The 16,921-nt window shown below is 46.2% G+C and overlaps 1 protein-coding gene across 3 annotated transcripts in view; it reads left to right on the top strand.

Annotated features, from left to right (window-relative positions):
- NTRK2 (neurotrophic receptor tyrosine kinase 2) overlaps nucleotides 1-16,921 on the top strand; it is a 325,605-nt gene that overhangs the window by 124,562 nt on the left and 184,122 nt on the right. The window contains exon 12 of one of the 3 annotated variants that reach the window (XM_032307206.1): nucleotides 1,826-6,999. The exons of the other annotated variants lie outside the window; for them this stretch is intronic. Within the exon in view, the coding sequence (XP_032163097.1) occupies nucleotides 1,826-1,863 (38 nt within the window). The 3' untranslated portion in view covers nucleotides 1,864-6,999. Of the gene's footprint in view, nucleotides 1-1,825; nucleotides 7,000-16,921 lie in introns of those variants that run through there. 3 annotated transcript variants of the gene reach the window in all.

Below are 16,921 nucleotides of genomic sequence, written 5' to 3'. Positions count from 1 at the left end.
TGGGGATGATGTCTTCTAGTTGTATCAATGAGTTCCTCCTGTTTTTATTGGCAAACTTGATATCCTGATATTAATCCTATTGTTTCAGTGGGAAGGAATTTGAGACCCACCCTTTTAGAACCCCAAGGTGTTTGGTTAGTGTGTTTAGCATGCTTGTCCTATGTGTCGCAGTGCATCCTAAAGCCAGGGCACTAATGCCTGCCTGGAGGCTGGACTTGGAGAAAAGACACTCATGTCCGGAATGAAGGAGCCTTCCCTGGCTCCGCTGTGCACGTCCTGCGTGCTCCGTGCCTCGTGGATGATTAAATCCATGAGCGATGTTTGGCGTCCGTATCGAGTGTTTTTCCTGAGACTTGGAAGGGCGGGAGGGAGAAGAGCCGTGGAAATGAGCTTGGTAGACTCTTGTAGTGTTGTTGTACATGATGACACAGATCGGTGGTGGTAATTACAGCTCTGGAGGCAGATGACACCAGCGCCTGGCAGACCAGACTCCAGGTTGCAGAAGATCCAGAGTCTGGAGGGCTGGGTTTAGAAGCGCCTTCCGAAGCTGAACTTGAGCATGTCTTGAGGGTTTCTACGATGATATCATCGATTTTGTCTCCCAGGGATCTGATGACAATTCATGCAGATTACACGCAAGAACTTGATGGGATGAATCTCCCCTGTTCTCGCTGGGTTTTCCTAGGGAAGGTGGAGGGATCTGGTCCTCCCCACAGTGCCAGGGCAAGGTGGCTGCCGAGGACAAGCTCCTGGGTCAGAATCTGATCTCTGGCCCACACTTTGTCAGGCCTCCAGCAAAGTGCTTTGCCCATGAGGCCTCCGTTTTCTCACCAGGAAAGTGGGCGCAATAATAGAACCGACCTCATAGGGTTATTGGGAACTTAAGAGGGCTTGTTTGGACAAAGAGCATAGAAGAAAGCTTGGTACCAAGTGGATTAGCTGTTATTTATTTGTGCAAGTAATGTGTTCATCTTTCTACATCTGCGTGACAATGAAGTCTTTGAGGTCCATTTTCTTTATTTTCGTATCGTCTACTGTAGTGTCTCCTATTTGGTCACTGCTCAATTAATGTCTGCAGGATTAATTAATATTATTACATATTACATATATAATATTTACATATTCTACATGTCTTATACATGCAATAAGGCAATATAAGGCAATATACCACATATGTATGCTACATATCATGTGTTATATAATGGATGTTCCATCTATCTATGTGTGAATGTTATGTATATGGTATGGTACTTCAGTGAGTTTAGGCAATTAATTATTTAATATTAGGATTCCTGGAAAAGAATCTAAATCTTTGTGTGGTCCAGTATTTCACAGCTGAAGCTAGCCAGTTCTCTGATCTGGTTGCTGAGTAATGAATCTATCATTTTAGAAATAATCTGATGAAGTGGGGAAAGAAAATCAGTATTTGGGTAGATATTTGTTGTTGAGTTTTATTTTTTTTTCTTTGCTATGCATAAAAATTCTCCAGGGCTCGTCTATATTGTACACACAATTCTCCTTGAATTAGGATGTTAACATCTGAGACCATTGTGCAGAGCTATGTGCATGTTTTTCCTGTGTTTCCTGGGCCACGTAAAATCGGTTTGGAAGTTTAAAACCACGTGGCTTGACAATAAGATGCATGTTTTTCTCCCAATTTCTGTTCTGTGATTATCTATTCCTTTATGTTTTAAAGCATATTCCATGTTGTGTCTTGATTTTGACTATTTATTAAGTTCTTTTTAAAATTGATTATGCTTGTATGTTAATTTCCATTGCTTTTTGTTTTGAGCATGACTTATGTTTTATTTTGTGTTTCTTTTAGGTTTTGTTTTGTTTCATAAGATCCCACTGGATGGGTAGCTGAAATAAAGGAAAAGACAGAGAAGGGGGCTGTGGTGCTTGTTGGTTGATGCTGCCTTGTAAGCTGGACTCTTGGGACGGGCGTTGGCTTCTCCCGGGAGGTGCCGCGCAGCTGGGGGTTTTCTGGTAGCTGTGGGTGGTGTTTGCAGGAGGTCCCGTGTGAAGCCTGCGGCTGTCGTGAGCTGTGTTTGGGGAGCACCTGCTGCAGAGGCAGCTCCCAGGCTGCTAAGCAAACACTCAAGAAAACATCTTAAATTAATGCTTCTCTTTTGTTCTTGCAATTGTTCAAATAAGAAAGTGACATGGAAGTCCATTGGATTATGCTTCTCTTTGGAAAGGAGTGCTCTTTGACCATACTGGAAATGTATTAATTCTTATGTTTCTGTTCATTTAAAGGTGAACTGCAAAGTTTAAAAAAAAAAAATCTAAATTTAGAGACAGGTATAAGAACACACTAAACAGCCTAATCTCCACGTAACATGTAGCTTAGTATTGTTTTCTGTTGATGTGTAATGAAGACTGAATTCAGAAGTCTCTATTCTCCTTCTACAATGAAACGACTGAGAAAGTTAAGGGCATCGCTGTGGGGACTTGGCAAGGCCACTGAGAGGCCCTCTCCTTCACTGGCAATAAAGGTCCAGAGTCATGCAATCAACGCTAATGATTTTTCTAAAGTTTGTTAGCAGGCGAAAAATAAAAGCAGTTCCGTGGTCGGGGGCTGTAGATTTAGGTTAGACGTAGTCAGTTTCAGAATAACTACAAGAGCGAAACAGACACATAGGGCGCGCTTGTCCTTTTATGTGCCCCCTGCGATCCTCCTGCTTTTTAGAAGTTTCCTAGTGAGAAGGCCGCAGTATCTCATGCTGTTCCCATGACAGAACTGTAGCTTTTCTACTCTGAAAAGGTCTGCGGGCAGAATGGCTGGCCTGCTGGGAGCAGGAGACCATATTCTAAGAAGGATAGTCCCCTACTCCATACTACACTGCTGCTGGTTTTCACGGGCAGGAAGGCTCTTCCTGACCCCAGCAGCACAGAGGTAATGAGTCTGTGCTTGATCAGATCCAGCCTCATTGCAAGAGGGTAGCCTAGGATCAGCAGATCCCGCGTCCCAGCCTCAGTCCCATCACAGACCCCTGTTTCCCTCACTTGGCCACTGTAGTGACCTTGGTCCGCTTCGCGCGGCCTGTGCCAGGTAGGATCCCTGTCCCGCAGACAGGTTCGGTTGCCCTCACCCCTCCTCCCCTCAACTTTTCTCATGAGGTGGACGGCAGAGCCAGGCCCGGAACATTTCGCTTGAAAGCAGGATCAGCTCTGACCGTGAAGTCATGCTCATCAACGCCGTGGCTGGACGGGAATCTTACTGATATTCGAAAAAAATTCCTTTTTTGGGGGGGGTTTGAAATAGGAAATAGTTACTCAAGTTTTGCAGTTCAGCTTTAAGGATATAAAGTTTTAACTAGTCCAGCGTGTTTGGAAACATTGTTTTGCATCCTGTGTAACCCAGGCATTAATCTTAATAAACCAGGATCCATTTAGGTACCACTTGATATAAAAGGATTATCCATGATGAATATTTTATACTGTATCTTTTACATTAGCCACTAAGTATGTTATTGCTTGATACAGACATTTCACAGGGTCCTATGGATTACAGCATTGAACTTGGCTACTCCATACCCCTGCCTCCGACAGAGGGGCAGTTTCTCCGAAGCATACACGGGCTGCTTGTTCCCAAACCTGTGCTTTCCAAAGACACATTTGAGTGGGAGAGCAGCTGGCCCATGGTGTTGGGGGGAATCTGAGTATTCCCTGAATTCCCATTTTCTTGCTCTTTGCTAAATGACATGTCCTGTCACCACTTAGATTTTGATCTCTCCCAAAGTTGTCGATTTACCAAGAGCCCAGCTAATTGCAGAAATCTTGAATCCTGGAAGGAAAAGGAAATTCACACTGAGAGCCGAGCAGAGGCTGTTAGTACCTCAAGCATTCTTAAATATCGGCCATGCGGTACAAGGTTTTTTGTTTTGTTTTGTTTTGTTTTGTTTTCACCTTTTGTATTTTATTCCATGGAACTAGAAAAAGGCAATGAATTGTTTAAGAACTATTTTGTACGTTTCCCAGACTCAAAAGGAAAAAAAAAAAAATTTGTACTCAATAGCTAGAAGACTTGCAGGGTAGATTTTTGTTTTAAAACGAAGAGAAGTGGACAGATAAGGCAATTTAATATATCAAAGAGCAGTTGACATCTCCTAGGGAACGATGAAAACAGCAGGCTATTAGAAAATTGTTTCATATGGTTCTTGTGTTCCTTGCTTTTCATTTTTCTGTAATCCCTGAAGACCACAGGCAGTGACATATCTCCTCATTTCTATCCTCCAGACCACCCTCTTTCATCTTTTGCTTTTTTATGTCCCCTACAAGACATCTTTTTACAGCTTCCTAATGATACGTATCGTGGTTTTTTTTTTTTTTTTTTTTTTTTTAGCATTAGAAAAGGCCAGGCAGCATTTTTGCTGAAATCAAGTTCGTTGCCCCCCGACCAGGACCTGGCGTCTCAGTGCCAGGCAGGTGCCCTTCGTAAAGGGCGTGCGCTGGGCACGGGCACGCACAGCCCTGCGGAGCCAACTCCTGCCTCCCAGGAACCGGGCCCTGGATTCCCAAATCTGATTCTTTAAGAGAAACTTGAAACCTGGATTTTTTTTTTTTTTTAATGTGAAATGTCCCTATTTTTAAAGAGTTGGCTCAGTTATTTTTAAAACATTATGTAGGCCAACAAAACGTGTCTGCGGGCTGCTAGTTTGTTACTTTTGTCTTAAAGCAACATCATTGTTCCTCTGTTTCCTACTGTCTTTCTTTTGCAAACACACTTCCCAGTGTAGCAGTTGAGAGCTTTTCCGCCATGGAGTTTGGGGCCCCAGGGATCTGCAGCGTGCCCCTGACCTTTGGGGCTCTCCTGGGACTTCCAGTAGCTGGGTTCTCGGCTCTGCCCCCTGCCTGGGACTCTCGAGACACTGTTTTCCCTCCACTCCAGACTGGCCCCACTTCTGAGGGGCTGTTGACAACCTAGAAAGCCTGCCTCCTGTTTTGTCAGACGTGGCCTTCTTTTCACCAGGGTCGCTGTTGCCTGTCCCCCTTGGATGGGACTTGATGGGAGGGCACGCAGGCCCCTTCACGGGTCCTTGATGCACTGGTGTGGCTGCTGGGAAACGGGAAACAGGCTTGCCACCTCAGGAGGTCTGGCTCAGGCCGTGTGTCTTAAATGGGGTCCCTCTGAGATCCTTGGAGGCAGCTGAGACACACTAAGAGACAATGGCAACTCCACTGATGTCCCCAGAGACACCAGTTTGAGGCCAAAAGGGCCAAAGAAGCTTCCCCCATGGGAGAAATTGTTGTGTTTTCACTCCCGGTCTCTCAGCCCAGACCCATTTCATATTTGATCAATCAAATGTTCTTTCCAAAAGTAGGGGGCACAGGGGAGAAGGAAATTGTCTCAGCCCCTGCCCACCACACAGGGCGGACCTGCCCACCACACAGGGCAGAGGGGGTGGGCTGCTGCTTCCAGCTCTTCCGAAGGACACCCGGGTAGTTAGGGTGTCGAGACTCCCCCCCCCCCCCCCCAGACAGAGCCAAGGCCATGGTTGCAGGGCCATACGAGGCACCACCAGCTCAAGGAGAGCAAGGCAGGAATTTAACTCCCTGCCAGGAGCGCGTGTGATGGAGGCGCTTCCCCTGTCTCTCTTCTTCTCTCGATCTGCGTGAAATTCCTGACTTTTCTCTCTTCGTCTCTAGCGGTCTAAACTGACTCCATGGTAAACAAGAGGGCTGGTTTCCCTTTGCTTTCTTGGTTGCTTTGCACATGCTTCTTCTTGTTGTTCGTTGCAACATGAGACCAAACGTGAATGGGGCCACAGCTAACCTCTCTCATGCCACCGCAGGCCACAGGATGCACTTCTCCACTGTTCTGGCACTTTCTGTCTAGACTCTTCCCTGGTTTTCATCTCATCCCCTCACACAGCAGGAGAAGCTCATTTCACCTTTCCTCGTCCAGACCAGAGACAGAGAGAGGGCCGCTGGAGGGATGGAACTTGTATCATCCGGCACCTTCACTGGGTGCCCGTGGCCAGCCTTGTGGGCTGTGCCCTTCCTGTCTAGCCAAGGTCGGGGGGGCCCCCTGGGGTCTCACAGACTGGACTCCAAGAAAACTGGGGCAGAGGTCGCCATTTCTGCTGTGTTCACACACCTGCAGTGCCCACGAGTGGTGCCGGGTTTAGTCCAGGAAGGTTAAACCAGGAAGGTTTAGTCCGGGTTTAACCTGAAAGGTTAAGGACTCTCCCAGTCAGGGCAAGAATATAATTTTCTGTGGGGTGCTGCCAGATGGAATTAAGTGAACAGAAATCCCAACCCAGAGGATGACATGAAAACAGTTGTCACAGAAGGCGGCTTTCCACTCGGGTTAGTCTGTTTCCTTGTTTCGGTCATCAGGGACGAGGGAACCCCCTGGCCATCTGATTCTGATGGTGAGATCTCTCTGGGTTTCATTCAGGCAAAAGCTACAGTGGAGTCTTGGGATGCTCATTAGCGAGCACCCGAGATAGGATGCTATTGGCCGCGTCTTAGTTTTCATGGAAAAAAAAATTGCATGAGAAACGAAGGAAAGAATGGAGATTTTAACCCCCTTTATTTTTCCATTTATGAATGGAACATAATCAAATATAAAAAAGCAAGAGATTCTGCTCACAATGTTTAGGTATATCAAATCGTCACATTGTACCCTTTAATTTTCTTACAAATTTATTTGCTAATTACACTTCAATAAAGCTGAAAAGGAAAAAATGGAAGGAGGAAAAAAAAAAACTAGCAAGAGATTCCAGAGAAAGACAAATACTTGGGTTTCATTCACTTCCTGTTCAAAACCATTTGCTGTAATCCATAGGCAGATCTGTGAATCATAAGCATGTCCTGTTTTTCCCCATAATGTTCCAGGTTTTAAAGTCATTTTTTCACATTTCCTGTAAATAATGGATAATCATTTTTATTTTATTTTTAAGTGCTGTTTTAACAATGTGGATAGACCATAAATGTACTTGCTGAATTCATTCATTTTTTTTAACAAGCCAATAAAGTTTTATAATTCATCTCCATGTGTCTTGCATTCTGTGTAGGGCCTTGTATACCTCTCCTCCCTCCCTCAGACACATACCATCACCCTGTGTGGCATTGACGGTGATCAAGACGAAAGGTGTCAGAAGGAAGAGTGTGAGAGATGTCACCAAGTGTTTCTGGGGAGTCCCCAACTCACGATAGTCTTGGAATACATCTTCTCTCCCTCAAAAGGGACTTTTAAAATTTCCATCATTGTGAATTATACATTTATTGTTAACTGATTCTTGCACTGGACATGTTTTTGTTAGCTAAAAAACAGTCTTAGAAAACAAAAGTTGAAGGGAATTAAAAAAAAAAAAAGAAAAAAAACAAATAATGAACAACCTACTTTCTGTGGGAAAGTCCTTTGGTATTTTAAGAACTTGGAATGACCTAGGTCCTAACAAGAGGATACACTCAGTGCTCTGTCCCTCCATTCTAAGTGACATGTAGCCAAATGAACATGATGACTTGTGCTTTCATGGGAGAGAGAGAGAGAGAGAAAGACAAGTGGACATAGAGATAGGATGCCATTGAACCATAAGTGTTAACTTGGTACCCACACTTCACAGTCCTCTTGTCTCCATCCCTCAGGTTTGTCCCTTTTTTATGTTTTCCTTTTAGGATAGGACCTAAAAAGCAAGGTTTATAGGGCTCCAGATTCATTTAAGCCTATTTTCACCTTCTGGGAAACTTGGAACGGTTTTGCACCAAGTGGTAGGCTAAGGACTGGAAAAACCAATCCAATGTGACCTGCTGTCTCATCAGCCCAAGCACACTGACCTCTTCTAAGAGTCTGGCTGGTGCTGGTGACTTGTACTTTTTCTGAACACCCTTCTAAACAGGTTTCAATGGCCATTCAGAGGTTGCATAATTATTTGAGGCAGTGGACACTGAACCCAGACTGTGCAGGTTGGAATCCCAGTTATAGTCACAAGCTAAATGACCTTGAGAAGGACATTTCATGGCTCCCTTCTTCATGAGATGACACCAATATTCATAGTACCTACTTACCCCCTCCCACCCCAGGCTGTAAATACTTGTTTCTAAGTGCATGCAACCCGAGAGTGTGCATGTTGGGGGGCACTTGGTGTTGCTAATAAAATACTTTGAAGGACTTGGGTGTGCCCTCATGCTTGAGTATCCCTCAGTAAGGACCCCAGAATCACAGACTCATTTTTATGTATTGGCCATATGGTGACGGTGTGGGTGCAGTCACCCACACAGTGATGGAGCCCAATGGAAGGGAACTTCACTCACTGGGTCATTCTGGGTGTGATCCAGGCTATGATGCCCTCTTGGGAGTTAGAGAGATTCCCCTCCTAGATCCCTCATTCTGCCCAAGCAGTTCTTACACATGGATTCTTTTCATATTTGATTTTGATAAAATAAGAGCATACAATTTGTTTGGACCTATATTATGATAGCTCAGTGAGTTCAAAAGATGCTCTAGAGTTTGAGGATTCTGGAGGAAAAAGCATTGAAAGTCATATCCCCAAAATGGTCTGCCTTCTTTTCTTCTCAACGTTATTAATTCAGAATTTTTGATCATTTGAAAGGGGTTTGCATTATCTTTAACTGTTAAATCATCCATCTGAAAATCTTTGGCTATGAATAAAAATAAACGAATTGGCTGAGAGATTGTGTGAAAGAAAAGACTTGTTTCAAGTTCCCTCAAGCCTTAGAAACAAGTATTTGCAGGCAATGAGCTACAAATAACTAGATTATTCTTTTCTACTTCCTGAGGTAGTTTCTCGTAATAGCTGTGGTAGGCAATGCATGACGACCGGACTTGCTGAAGCTGCTTCACGTTGGAAGCAACGCAGTTTCATTTCTTTAAAAATATTTTGTCATTTGGGCTTTTTTCTTCTTAAATCATTTTAAACAAGTGGTACTGAAGTCTTACCAGCACCTAATTTAAGGCACTTTTGCTGTTGTTACCACCTTTTCTAATAAGTTTTTTTTTTTAAAGATTTTATTTATTTATTTATTTATTTATTTATTTGCGAGAGAGAGAGAAGGGGGAGGGTCAGAGGGAGAGGCAGACTCCCTGCTGAGCAGAGAACCTGATGTGGGACTCGATCCGGGGACTCCAGGATCATGATCTGAGCCGGAGGCAGTTGCCTAACCAACTGAGCCACCGAGGTGCCCCTCTAATACGTGTTAAAGGGAGACTGACCACAATAGCTAAATGGTAGTACTAGTTAACAGTATTGGTGTCTCACTGTATGCCCAGCACTCTGTTAAGTGCTTCCTGGATTAATTCTTGATCCTCTCAAAACTAGCCAATGCTAACATTGCTCCCATTGTCAAGGTTAAGAAACTGAAGAACAGAGGAATTGAGGAACTTGGTCCAGGTTACACGAGGATTTGAACTCCAGCAGGCTGGCTAGATAGCTGGAGATTGAAATGGCTCCCCTGTATGGACTCTTGAGCAGGGCTGGGACTGGGGTGAGGCCAGTGAGGTGCCTGGGGCACCATCAGGGCCATGCAAATGCCCAGGGGTCGCTCCTACTGGCGCTAGAGGTTGAGCAGAGATGATTGTTTAGGAAAGCAAAATTGTAAGGTCAACTTTGTCACCAGGGAGGCACCTGCTGCCCCAGTAAGCCCCCGGTTACTTAAACGTGCCACTGATAAAGCCCTTGTACATCTCAACTTATAAGTATGTGGCACAGTAGTGAGTTGGCACATACTTTCTAAGTCTTACTTCATGGAACACAGAGGTTGCATGAAGTATGGGCTCCTGGCTGATTCGTTCATGACAACCCAGCGCATGTTTGCTTGTCCATTGGAACTGAAGACAGAATGGTTGGTTTTGATTGTTCTGAAATGAATATTCTCACGGTTCCTGAACCAGAGTCCTTTCAGCTTCTTGCTGAGTGTCCATGAGGGAAATGGCCTCGATGGGGATGGAGGTGGTGGGTGAGGCCAGAGGATTTGTCCGAGGACCATCCAGATGCTGGAACAAGGCGGTGGGGGAGGCCGGAGCATCATCTTGCCTCTGAAACACAACGAGGCAGAGCAGCATCTGAGTAACTCAGTCACTTTGACGCTCCTGTCCCGAAGATCCCGTCCGGCAACCAGGGACTGAAAGAGACTGCCAAGGGTGTGCTCTGAGCTCCCAGGCATTTGGTCAAAGCCCGTGTCACACAGCACAAGACTCTGGGCGCCTGTGTTTACTGAATTAAAATCTCTGCCCAACCATAAGCTAATGGACAGTAAATTCTCCTCCTGTCTCCTTTTAAAATACTGTTTCCCAAGAGGAAAGGAAAAGCCTCTTCCATGTTTATTTGACACCTGTTCTTTTCTTATTAATAATCCTCATCATCCGGTGTTTAGTCTTGCTGAATTGCTAAATAAAACTGTAGGTCGTGGCTGCTTGCTCTAAGGATTAGGACCCAGCTTCAGGTAAGTTCATGCAAAGACACTTGAGCTGGGGTGGGAAGTAGAGCCCCCAGCACTGTTTTACCTCCGGAGGGGATGTCCTCAGTGTTTATACGAACGAATAACGCATGTAGGGTGCTGCAGACTTTGCAAAGATGACGCCCTTGATAGGTGTTCTCTTTGCACTTGGGCTCCTGGATTTGGGGGATGGCCAGTTACCTCTCTATCACAGTCCTTCACTAAACACAGCTGAATGCTCTAGTTCTGGGGTGCTGGTGTGTTGGCTCCCTGGTGTGTTGAACCAGCCGGGTGGCTGGCAGGTGTCCGGGGGAGGAGAGGGGTCGGCATAAGCCTGCCCCCTTCCCACGCATGGAGTGCGTCCCCAGCAGGGCTCATCCCTGCGCATGCGCGGTCCTGGGGCTAGACCACCTTTTCTGCTCTTCTCCATCTGCTCCCCTCGATTCTAGTGGAGGGGAAAGCCTTCCAGCCGGGGTCCGTGCCCCGTGCCTCACGCTTTCTTGTTTGTCCCTTTAATCTGCCGGTTCCTCTCCACAGCGTGTCCACATCCCTCCTTCAAACCATTTTTGGTGAGTTCCTCCTCCTTAACACGCCCCCCACTGAGCATATCCTGAATTCTTCATTATCTTGTTTCATCTGACGTCAGGTCTATTCCAAACCCAGTAAATATTTATTGTGTCAGTTACAGGCCAGACGGTGAGCCCAGCGCAGGGGGATACCACAGTCAGAGGAACAGATGCCATCTTTGGCCTCGTGGGCTGGGGTCTGACGGTAATCTCTCCAACACTGATGTCGTGATTGGCCGTACTTGATGCCTAAGAAAACAAAGATAGGAAGTTAAGTAGCTTGTCCGAAGTCACACAAATCAGATCTGTCTGCCTGTGAGATCCAGTCTTTGGGCCCTGCTGCTCTGGGGCTGGTGCTTTCCCTTTCCCTCTCGGGGGACGCCCATGGCTACAGACTCCGAGACATCCATCAGGCCTCTGCCCTTACTTTTGGTGGCTCTGATTCACCCAGTAGAAATTGGTGACAAGAATCTCTACTTTTGTCACCTATTTTCTCTTTCCCTTTTATCTTTTTTTAAAAAAAGGTTATTATTCCCTTCTTTTTCTCTAGTTCCCTTTCCCAAGCCAAACCACACACAGAAATATGCTTTGACTTCTCTTTAATTTTCATACATTAAGCATTTAGAATGAGTCGGGTGGAGTAATTGCACAGGAGAGAGATGGTGTGTGTGTGTGTGTATGAGAGAGAGAGAGAGGTACCAGCAAGGAAAGACATAATTCCTCTCATTCTCTCTCTCTCTCACATCCACACACACACTCATGCACAGAATATTGCATACTTTAAGCCCTGTTTGATTAAATAGGAATTTAATCCCAGTACATACACCATCTGTACCTAAATTATTGGCTTCCCAAAGCACACCATGCTGTAATGTTCCCAACCAGCTCCTTTTAAAAACTTTCCATATTGTATTTTTTGCTTTTTGTTTTTACTTCCTTATAAATAGCAAGAAGTTTTGCTGAGAAGAAATGATTACAAATCCCAAAAGGTTGGTGTTCCGTTCTGAGCTCCAAGATGTAAGGATTGAGTGGATTTCAAACTTGGCAAAATTTCTGACTTGGCAATTGCTTCCATCCTTATTTATGACAGCTTGGAAACTTCCATTTTCCAGGGCTTATAAACGATGCTGCTGATTTTGTCTCTCTTTTCTATTTTCCTGTGAATTATGAAATAGCCAGCCTGAAGGTTTCCTTTTAACATTATCCCTCATAGCAGAGTATGAGTGTGAGTGTGTGTGTGTGTGTTTGTGTGTGTAGGTGACTCTGTGTTCTTTCTTTTCTTCGTTATGAGGCACATTTTACATATCTCATGTAGGCAGTGTTCTTCCCTTTTCCTGCCTTTCCCCAAAATGACAGCTGGACATATTAAGGTCTGGGGTGTTGAGAATGAGAGCCTTGTGGTCTCCATCGTGGTCACAAAGGACTTCCTGGCCAGCATCCATCCTCTAAGGGATCACATACCTCATCCCCACATGGCAATTGAACAGTTGGGATTCCGGAGCAAGACACATAACCCAGACCGTCTCTGAGCGTCCTTCCTAGAGGTGTGAACAGGTTGTGTTTAGGGGACCTCCATGCCCCCATATTCTTAATGAAAAACTATCAAAATGGAAGAACCACTGAAAACTTGCTCACCTTCTTCAGCCTTCTGCTCCCTCCTCCTCCTGCTTTTTCTTTTTCTCCTTCTCTTAACTCCTTACACACTTCCCCAAAGCCTGCTCATTTTAAGTTCTCTTTTTAAGTACTTTCTTCTTCGGATTCATGCAACCACACAGAAGTTGAGAGCCTCGATCCTTGGGTAGAGTCGACAGATTTTGCCGAATATAGGCAGTAGGAATTTTCAAATGCAGAACGTGTCCTCTGAGAAGCAGATGCCAAGATGGGACGGAAGCTGCCAGGATTCTAATCAGGAGAAACTCTTGTGTGAGAGAAAATGGGGAAGGAGCTAGGAAAGGCAGTGAGAGCATCAGGCTACAGCGCAAGTATACCTCCTGTGAATGGGAGGGAGGGAGGTGAGGTCAAGGCCTCTGGACTCCGTGCGCCCTTCCGTAGAAGGATGGGCAAGACTGCGGGGAGGCTTGGAGCCAAGTTGGCCGTCAGAAGAGCTCCTTGGCTCCCAGGACAGGTCTGCCTTGGTATTCTGTGCCATACCCAGTCCCCAGGGAGTGTGGACCACGTGCAAGCGAGGGGATGGATTTCAGAGCACAGATGGGTTTCAGGATGTCGTGGAGCCCTTGGTCAGTTATGCTCCCTGAAGCTGAAGGTCTGCAAAGCGCTCTTGGACAACATGCACCATCTTGTCCAACCTCCACGTAACCAACGTGCTTCATGATTGTTGCTTGCCGTCTCCCGGCCAGGCACAGCGACCCACATGTTAGTGATCCAGACCCTCCACTGGATGGCTGAGGTCCAGGGCTCAAGGGAGCCTCTGCTCCCCTAAATGACTTACAGCCAGTTACATTGGTTTAAAGAGCTTCAACTATAACCATCCTGAAAAAAAAATAAAAATAAAAAATAAGAAGTACAGAAACAAGGCAAGTCCATACTTTGAACTGTTTAAAATATCGTCTTTGAGCTGTAGCCATCCTTTTATTTATGGCAACATGAAACAGCATCTGAAACAAAGACCTTTTTTTTTGTTTCTCTCCCCTGCATACCAAAACCACAAGTGATTTTATTTCATTTCCTTGTGTGCTCCCCATCAAATTTCCTGTCACGGCTGCTCTCCTCCCCGGTTCACCTTGCTTTCAGGAGAGCGCTCGTGGCGGCGTCCATCCATCCCCTGCCAGGTCAGAGGACCCAGCTTGCAGGGGCGAAGAGCTATGCATCTGCCAACATGGTTTTCACCCCTGCTCTCCCGCAGTTACGTTGTTTTCAAGAAAAAAAAACGATACCTTTTTCAGATTCAGCAGACTTCCCCGAGCACTTTCCATGGGCTCGACCCTAGGTTGGGAGCCCCAGTGACTGCAGAGACCAGCCAGGTCCCGTAGGAGGAGGTCAGTCAGTGGGCGCGTGGGCACGGGCTCGCGTACTGGCACCGCTCGCTGCCCCCAGACCCCACCACTGCCTCTGTGTCAGAACGCAGGCTCGGGGCAGCCAAGTCTGATTTTTAAAGATGAGGGGAGATCTAGGTTTTTATGGGGCATGTCCCAGTTTTTCCATGTTGGCAAGATCCTTCACATTTTTTCAAGTCTCCATGAGCCAAAGTAAAATGTCTTTTGCCAGATTTTGCCTTTTGTGACCCTTCTGCTGGAGATGCTGCTCATCGCTTTTAAGATATGGTTCCTCCACAGCAGCCTGGAACAGACGCTGGGCTGCAGCCGGGTTTCCTGGAAGTAAAGGCACTGAGGGTTCATGGAGCAGGGGCTGATCAAGGGCGTGCTGCAGGGGCACCCTGCGGAGGGAGCAGAAGATGCAGGACTGGCAATGGAGCTCAGCTTACTGACATGTATCCCAGGTGCTGCTTGTGGAGATCCATGTGCAGAATTCAGATTATTTTAGACTCTGGCTACCTGTGTATCGGCCGCAGACCCCTAGTTCATCTCTCCTCTGGGACTGCATGGCTCTCCAGAGAAGGTAGGGCAGGTGGATAGGAGCTAGGAAGGAGCTCTGGAACCAGGAACCTTCAAGACAGCCGTGCATGGGCTCTCGAAAGCTGTGGCAAGTCCCTGCTCTGAGTTCTTTCTCTTTGCTTAGTTTGCCGGTTGTTCATCTGAGATGCAGGCGGAGTTTGGGGTGCTCCGTCCTGTAATGCTGAGTTCTAGGCCTGCGACCCATGGCCGTCCTGACCCTGGCCAGGGGGAGAACAGGCCAGTGGTTTGTATATCTTGCCTGATTGAAACCTAGAGTACAGGATTTCCTTTGGAAAGTTTAAAGTATTCATATGTTTTATTTAAATACCCTCTCAACTCCAACCAGATCCCCTTGAAGGAAAGCCATCAGGTAGGGAGAGAAGGCAGAAGCTACAGCACCACCTGCTAATGACCATCCCTGGAGTCTGAGGGTCCCAGAGACAAAAAAAAAGTTTGTTTGTTTAAACAGAATCCACCACGTGTGCTCACACAACCCTTGCCCTGTGTCCTGTGCCCTGGCCCACACCTTGTCCATTCTTCCACACCTCTGCGCTAGCCAGGACGTCTTCCTTGTCTTTACTTCTTGAATGCATGCTGTCCTGAAATCGAGCTACATCTTTCTCCCAGCTATCTTCATTTTCTTTTCTTTTTTAAAAAATTTTATTTGTTTATTTGAGAGGGTAAGAGGGAGAGAGAGAGGGAGAGAGAATCTGAAGCAGACTCTACTGGGCACAGAGCCTGATGCTGGGCTCGATCCCCTAGTTGCCCCAATCTTGACTTGAGCTGAAACCAAGAGTTGGACGCTTAACCAACTGAACCCCTCAGGTACCTCCCTCCCTGCTGTCTTTCGAACCCACCAGGTGTTCTCACCCCCACCCCCTCCCACCCAGCCTTTCTTAAGGCTGTCTGTATCTGTCTGGGTCAGACTGGTTTCACTCTTGTCACCACGCTCATCAACTCGGTGAGTCCAACATTTTCCTCCTAAAACACAGACTTGAGCGAGTCGCTCAGCCCTGGACTCAACACTACTCTGACAACTGACGCAGCTCCGTAGATCAAGTCCATACTCCTCAAAATGGGGCTCCAAACTCCAGAACATTCTTGCTCCAGCCTGCCTTTTCTACCACGCCTTCCCATCCACCACCGCCTCTGTGCTTCCCCAAACCTCTGGCTATACTGAGTTTGACCCTCTTCCTCCCTCCACCTGGTATATTCGTGTGTCAAAGTCCTGTCACTTGTTGATTGGGTGACCTTGGATTTGGCACTTTGCTTTCCAAGTCCCAAATCCTTCCTCAGAGAAATAAGGGTGGCAGTTATCTACCTTGTAGGGTGACTCAGAGCATTTCATGGGAAAAGTATGGTGGGTAGGCAGGACAGGATATGTTGTAGGTACTCAATAAATAATAACATTATGAGGATGGTCATGACTACTGTCCCTTTCCAAAGCCCAGCTTCACTCCTGCCTCCCTTCTAGAAGCTTCCCCAAGATGGCCCATATGGAAGTGACACCTTCCTTCCTATTCTCCCATAATAGTGTTGTGCTGTCTTTGATTATCTAGTGGGTCTTCTATGGCTGCATTAAGCATCACACACCATTCCTATCTGAGGATGCCCATGCTTTTGAAGCAGGAAATGAAATATATATAATTCTTAGTTGGGTTCACTTTGATTTTCTGAAAAAAGCCTAGATCTCAGTCTTGTTTGGAAATGGGGAGTCTTTTATTAGGAGACCGCGTGTCATCCTGAGATGCGTGTCACTGGACCCTGTTAGGGTCCTGAATGCAGCCCTATTGCCCCGAAGAACAAGATAGGTTAAGTTTTCTGGGGGGCTCCATATGTCAGCCTGGGAATATTGTGATGTATTAGTCTCCTAGGGCTGCGATAACAGAACGTCACACACTTGGTGGCTTACAGCAACAGAAATACATCCCTCCACAGGCCAGAAGTCAGAAATTGAAATGTTGGCAGGATTGGTTCCTTCTGGAGGGTCTGAGGGCAAATCTGTTCTAGGCCTCTCCTAGCTTCTGGTGGCAGGTGGCAATTCTTGGCATGGCTGGGCTTGTAGATGTGCCACCCCAGTCCCTGCCTGTCTTCACATAGCCTACTTTCTGTGCCTCCATGTCCTCACCTCCTCTTAGAAGAATAATTATCATTGGATTTATGGCCCATCCGATGTCTGGGATGTTCTCACCTTGAGATTCTTACTTCTGCCAAGAGTCTTTTCTTCTAAATAAGAACCTCTTCACTGGTGTCAGGGGATATAATTGGAAATATCCTTTTTTTTTTTTTTTTTTTTTGAGGCTACTACTGAACCTACTACACTTGAGAACAGGGATTATGTAAGAGCCAGGAGGCAGAACCTCTCACACACATAGT

This window comes from Mustela erminea, chromosome 12 (assembly GCF_009829155.1).
Source record: "Mustela erminea isolate mMusErm1 chromosome 12, mMusErm1.Pri, whole genome shotgun sequence".
Lineage (NCBI taxonomy): Eukaryota > Metazoa > Chordata > Mammalia > Carnivora > Mustelidae > Mustela > Mustela erminea.
The sequence above is the reverse complement of the archived record's forward strand: the minus strand, read 5'-3'. Positions and strand labels throughout refer to the sequence as shown.